The sequence below is a fragment of the Coloeus monedula genome (assembly GCF_965178545.1).
Source record: "Coloeus monedula genome assembly, chromosome: 2".
NCBI lineage: Eukaryota > Metazoa > Chordata > Aves > Passeriformes > Corvidae > Coloeus > Coloeus monedula.
In genome coordinates, this window is record NC_138782.1 from 26,096,912 (window position 1) to 26,103,727 (window position 6,816).

Below are 6,816 nucleotides of genomic sequence, written 5' to 3' on the forward strand. Positions count from 1 at the left end.
AGCCCAAGATAACAACATACAGCCTTGCATCTTCCAAATCAAGTGAAAACAAATGAGCATAGGACTTTTCACTCAAGGGTCCACCAGAATCTAGCTTCACTTTCATAAACCCCAGTATTTGCTTTGGCTTCAAGAGATAATCCCCAAATACAAACAGAAGGAAGCAGTCCCTAGGCTTCTACACATAAAGAGAAAGACATTTTATGGTTTGAAATGTTCACTAACCCATTTTGACACAAAAATTTTAGCTACAGACATAACAGGTTGTGATACCACTTCTTACTCAAGCGTGCAAGGAAATAGGGAAAGCAACAAAGGATGAAAACATGGACTTTTCCCACCATGCAAAAAGCAGGCTTGAAAAGAAGCCTGCAAGGGACTAAGAAAAGCATTCAGGTAGGTCTTATACATTAAACGCACTGCTCAGTTGAAGCAAAGGGCTCATAGTAAGTCATCAGCTGTTTTCATATCCACGTGAGGGGAAACCTTGAGTTTTCAGAAATTCCCAGCAAATTCCTGTGACCCTGAAATCTGTTTCAGAGTTAATAGCAAGCTTATGCTGAAAACATTACTTTATTCCACCTGATGAAGAAGAAAACAAAAATCCAGTCCAGTAGCTGCACACTAAAATTATGAACACTCTCCAAATGTAACAAAGCATGTCACTGGCTCCCTGATTGAAGGGATGAACCAGACGTCAGACAAGAACACCCTGTGAAGCAGAAGAACTTGGGGAGACAGGTTTGTCTTAAAAGTTGATATCCAGGACATTGCAAAATTCCTAATGATACACTCAAAATTGTCACATTCCTATAGTATTATTTGATTATTTCATAATTATGTGGAAGACAGCTTTAGACACTCGACCAACAACCACTGTTACCTGCTTACTGAATTCATCAAAATTCACAAGGGGTCCATTGTGGAATGTAGGATAATAAAACACGTATGCCAGCATCCAGGGGAATGAGTGGGATGACTTCTGGGTAGGTGCATGCCAGCAGTACTCCAGGCTGAAGCTAGTGCAGAAGAGGCAGCGGACAGACACAGTGAAGAGCAGCAGATAATACTCATTTTCAGTGTCGTACCACTTTCTCTGCAAGACAAAACAAAGCCAGTTCATGACGGTGCAATGTTGTGTTTTCTCTATGGCAAGACAGCAGTGTCTACTCACATCCTAACTTTTGGGGTCAGTAGCAGCAGGACGAAACTAAAGCCAACAGCAGTGGGAATGAGAATATAAAGTGAACAGCACTAAACACATCAACAAGCACTGGCTTTTGATGGAGAAAGGCCCTCCAGAGCTACTGCAGCCAGCATAGAGACAACTTTCAGACTTTCAGAAAGAGCTTGATTTCAGAAACATGTTAGGCTGTGAAGAACTAGGACAGCAGGAGAGCTTTTCTTACAGAAACGAAACATCCACCTCAGATTCAGTCCAGTAATACAATATTCAAACCAGCTAGCAACACAATTGATAGCAAAGGGACTACTAGGGCTGAAGCTAGATCTGAAGAGAATCAGTCACTCCTGAGAAAGCTTAAGACTTAAAAAAACGTTACTGAGCCTGTACTGACCTTTTGACACTTGGTATCACACCTTGTTGCCAACAACAAAAACCTATTACCACAAAGTACTCGGAAACATCAGCAAATGCAGCTTGGCTGACTGACAATTTATATTGCAGTGGGCCCTTTCCTTTTGAGAGCAAAGCACAAAACTGACCATACCACATGAAGAGATTCTATACACTCATTCCATCCCCCCCTCCCCGAACATCAGAGCAACAACCCTTACAACAAATGTCCAGTTTTTCCCATTGGTCCAACGAAATACAACAGGACATTTCCTCACAACTGGGCAACAGCTTTTCCAAATCTGTACTACCCAGAAAAAGCCACCAAAGAGCAAAACTGAGCTTGCTTACAGCTGATTGATGCAAGTAACTCATTTGGTACAAATCAAAGTGTTGGAGAAAGTCTCCCTCCCTGCAGAAGTCACAGTCACCAATAAGTACAGGCAGGCTTAACTAAGTAACTCCTGGATACAAACCCAAAACCCAGCACCTTAAATGCCATTACAGACAACCACCACCACAATTAATTTGATACTTAACTAGTCCTTCTCACATTACCTTGGTTTCTTCCACAGCTGGTATGCGTAAAGTGGACAGCAGGATAAGGGAGCACAACCATGTCAGGAGTGACAGCTGAAACTGAGCCACAGCAAAGGAAATAGCCGCATGTAACAAAATGACAGCAAAGCCCTTGACTCCCAGTAACAACCAGCAGGCAGTCATTCCATAAACCATCAAGCACCATGGTTTATACTGTCAGAAAAAGAAAAGTTAACAATCTTTAATTAAATAATTGCTAAAGAAAAAAGGCACTCAATACCTGTGCTGCCTAGACACGTTCTACAGTAGAGACAAATACAGTCAACAAGATTAGGAACACACATGAAAACACACAAAAACCCAACTGCATCCCTAAAGGTGAAAGGGAAGGTGCTTCTGTAGCAGCATCACATGAAAACCAGAGCCCCCCTAATTTAAGAGAGAACATAACTTCTTCCTTTCCTTCCCCCAACCAGCAGGTGGGACACCACACACAGATCATTTCCTACAATCATGTAATCATTTAGCAATCATGTCAAAAACCAAGCAGCCATCACTTTACATACTTTCCTCAGAAAGAAATAACTGCACCCTTGTTATGTGTACAAGTCAAACAATGCTGTTTAATGGCTCACAACAAGGCAGAAGCTTTTAGAGGTTGGAGGCTGAAATCTCCAAACATTAAGGCAACCAACCCCCACACACAATCCACACCACAGAATGGGATTTACTACACTCAGTGGTCTCACTGCAAAGCTTCTCATGTCCACAGTAAACAAACCCATCAGAAACTCCCTACCACGAAGAAAATCCCTACATACCTTCTCCACCAAGAGCCTGGACACTTGTGATACCAGCAGGTGACCAGCCAGAAGCCACAGTATATGCTCCCTTCCCCATTCAATCCAGTAGCTCCACTCAAAGTCCATGGGGTCCTGTGGCATGAAGGGAACTGGTCACTATGTCTATCTGGCCATAAGGGACAAGGGAATACCTCTGTAATATGCCAGCTGTGTGTTACCCAACAGAACTCCCACATCTCAGGAACATCATTTCAGCAATCCAGTTGGATCACTTACAGTGAACTCAGCACCATTTTCACTTCCAATGGGTCAGAGTTCAGGAAAACAGAGCTTTAGATGGTGTGCCTTCTAAGCATCACACTGGTGCTGAAGCTGAGCAAGCACCACCTCTCCTGAGGGATTCAGAGAGCAACTCTGCTCTGCCTTGGACAACTAAACTTCAGTGGAAAGGTGCTTTGCGGGAAGAGAAGTTGAGCTCCCCATTTCAACAAAGCCCAGTTGCAATCAGATGGAGTTAGGTCAGCTTGAGTTACCTGTGGCATGAGATTTTTATCTAAATTAGGTAAGAAGGATCAGCTGGTAACCCTGTGTCTGCTGTAGAGCCTCACCAGAAGTTCATCTCAACTGCCTTAGGGCTTTCTAGAAAGTATGTATCAAAGGTCCATTACCAGCAGCCATGGCAGGCCAAACACCAAAACACTTCTGCAGACATGCATTCCTAGTTTTGTGTAAGGAATCCTCAAGATTAGTTGCATTATTTGCTTTCAACCTCACATCCTTTTGAAAAAATGCATGCAAGGGGAGGTGGGGATGTGTTTTTTGGTTTGGGATAGAGGACTACTAGTTTTGTTGCCTTTTTTTTTTTTCTTACACCAACGATGTTTTCTTAAGACCTTACACCTCAAAAATCTGTTCTCCTCAATGCTGTACAACAGGACAACCAAGAGAAAAACATGTTCATTGACATTAAGTATTATCCAAATCACCCAGTGACAAGAAAAAGGGGGGAAAGGCTGCAGAAAGTGTCAAGGTTGATCAGAGTTTTAAAGTCAAACAGTAAAATAGAGGATTATCAAGTGACATAGCAAAGGATAAACACTTAAGCCAGGGATCAAGAAAAGGAACAAAACTTTGGTTATGATTCTTAGATCTAGACACACACAGCTATTCTCTCTTCCTCATCAGAAACGTCAGACTAAAATCAACCACAAATATCTAAATCTGCATGTTACTATAAACTTCTGAAGCCAAATCAGAAGCTTGGGTGTGCAAAGGGCATTGATGCACAATATTCACATTATTGCCAGAAAACAAGACACTGTCGCCTCTCCTACCTTTTTTAGCCCCCGAAAGAGAGTCCCTGGGTCCAGCCCAAACCTTCTGTCCATTGCAGCTTCATACTCTGCAGGGAAGAGCAAACTTTTGATAAGGACGCAGCAGCCAGAGCACAAAGAGTCAGGAGCAACACATTCTCATGTGGTCTCCAACAGTGAGGATACCCAAATCCAGGGAAGAGCAAGCCACCATGTCACTGCTCACTAGGTGAGGGCCCCAACTGTGCCACAGCTCTGCACCACAGCAATGGCAAAGCAATTTCCCAGAACCTGTGTTTTGATTCCCACTTGCAACAGGGACAGTAGCAGTGACCCACCTTTCACCACACAAGACCTGCACTAATCCTCACTTGCCTTTTTTCAGAACTGCCTGGTTTCTCCCACCAGAGCAGAAGGGGAACACAGACCCAGAGAGCCCAATACAGCCAAAACAGTGAAAAGCTGCTCAGAGAAGCTGCCTCTAGAGCCCGTTGCCACCACATTTTGCCACTTCTGCAGAAGACTTGATGTATGCATGGGTGCACAGCCCTGTTACCCAGTTACACAGCACTCCTTCCATTGCTCTGCAAATACCTTCCTGGCACTTCTGTTCTTCCCTTGAGCTCTTTCAAGAGCCAGGTAGAGTCATTAATGTAGAATCTTGCTGATTAAAGCCTAACAAGATCCAATATGTATTCCCTGCCAAGCCTCTCCAGCTTGTTATACTTTTATAATACAACTTTTTTTTCCATTTAAATAACAATGCGCTATAACACAGCTTCTGTTCATCCACAAATTGTACTTAATTTCTTTAAAATCCCACCCTTGCTCTGCACTACATAGCTCCACAGCTCCAAACCAAGCCACCACAGCAGCTACCAAGAGGTTACACAAGGCAGAGATAGGTGCTTGGAAACAAACTGACCACAAAGCTCTACAGACAACCCAACCATTGCTCTCAGCCCTGGACTCGGCGCCGGAGCCCCAGAGCTCCAGGCAGGGAACACCCACTTGCTAGGGCCACTCCAGGTCCAGACCCTGGCAAGTACCATCGGAAAGCACAGCTGCTTCTGAACCACCCACCTGCAAGGAGCTGCACGTGACTAGACAGGAAAAACAAGACAATTCAAACCCAGCTTTCCTGAGTCTTCCCTATCTGCATAGCTGAGCTTCAGAGGTCTCCCTCATCTTTTCCCTAACAGCCACATCCGAGGACACCGTTACCATGGGTCTTCCCAGCACTCAAAAGCAAAAAAGCCGTGGGATAAAGCTCTCTGCCCAGGTGGCATCTGCCTACTGCTTCCTCGCATAGGGCAGGTTGGCAGCTGGGAAGAACAAAGGGGCTCCTCGCAGAGGAACACAGTAGAAACCAACCCAGAGAGCAGAACTCACACCGAACAGCCTAGCCAGCCACGGGCGGGAAGCTGTGCCCGAGCGAGCCCGCCCACGTCGCACACTTACTTCGAGACACTTGGTGCGCTTCGTAGAAAGCGTAGAGGTGGGAGCCCACGGTGAGGAGCCCGTAGAGGCACATTTCCCAGGCCGGCAGCAGCATCGGCACGGGAGCTGCTCCCGCCGGCCGCCTCCCTGCGGGGAAAGAGAGAACAGGAGCGGTCTCCCGGCGGAGGGCAGACAGGCACCCAGCAGCGGGACACCCGGCACGGGCACCGCGGCTCCAGAACCCCGCGTTACCGGGCTGGGAGGCGGCCCCACTCCGCCCGCAGCTGCCGGGAGGGCAAGCGAGCCATGCCCGGCCGCGCCGGCTGCAGACGCCCCGGCTCCAAGGGCACCGGCTGCAGAGCCGAGGGTCCACGGCCCACGGCTGGCGGACCCTCGGGACAGAACCAGGGCCGGATCCCGGCAGCTCTAGCCGATCCGGGACAGTAGGAGGGGAGAGGAGGCGCCGCTGCCCAATTACCTGAGGAGGGCTGTGCCGCCAGGACAGGAAGGAGCGGCAGCCGCGGCTCGGGCGGGCCGACCGGAGGCTCCACACCCGCAGGGGAGTGGGCGGCCCCGCGCCCGGCCGCTCCAGCCACTCCGCCACACGGGCGACCCCGCGCCCGGTCCCGCCCGCTCCCGCCCAGCCCCTTACGGGCTGCGGCCGCCCCGCGGAGGGAGGGAGGGAGGGAAGCGGCGGGAGCGGGGCGGAGCTCCCGGCCCTGCGCGCCCGCGGCCGAACGCTGGGCGGCGCTGCAGCCCGCCCGCCTGCGGGGTGCGCACACACTGCTACAGGAGTGTGTACACCTACAGGGTGTACGTACACAGCCACAGGGTGTACATACACACCTACAGGGTGTACGTACACAGCCACAGGGCGTACACACACCTGCAGGGTGTACATACACACCTACAGGGTGTACGTACACAGCCACAGGGTGTACATACACACCTACAGGGTGTACATACACACCTACAGGCTGTACGTACACAGCCACAGGGCGTACACACACCTACAGGGTGTACATACACACCTACAGGGTGTACATACACAGCCACAGGGCATGCACACACCTACAGGGTGTACATACACACCTACAGGGTGGAGGTACACAGCCACAGGGTGTACATAACACACCTACATGGC

The 6,816-nt window shown here is 48.5% G+C and overlaps 1 protein-coding gene across 1 annotated transcript in view; it reads right to left on the reverse strand.

Annotated features, from left to right (window-relative positions):
* The window catches only part of HHAT (hedgehog acyltransferase), a gene marked incomplete at its 3' end in the record, with an annotated part of 146,915 nt that extends 141,119 nt beyond the window's left edge, over positions 1-5,796 (reverse strand). The window contains exons 1-5 of the mRNA XM_082302942.1: positions 5,694-5,796; positions 4,254-4,321; positions 2,938-3,051; positions 2,135-2,329; positions 884-1,096 (exon numbers count right to left, since the gene is read on the reverse strand). Of these exons, the coding sequence (XP_082159068.1) occupies positions 884-1,096; positions 2,135-2,329; positions 2,938-3,051; positions 4,254-4,321; positions 5,694-5,787 (684 nt within the window). The 5' untranslated portion in view covers positions 5,788-5,796. The remainder of the gene's footprint in view (positions 1-883; positions 1,097-2,134; positions 2,330-2,937; positions 3,052-4,253; positions 4,322-5,693) is intronic.
* Positions 5,797-6,816: the final 1,020 nt, after the last annotated feature.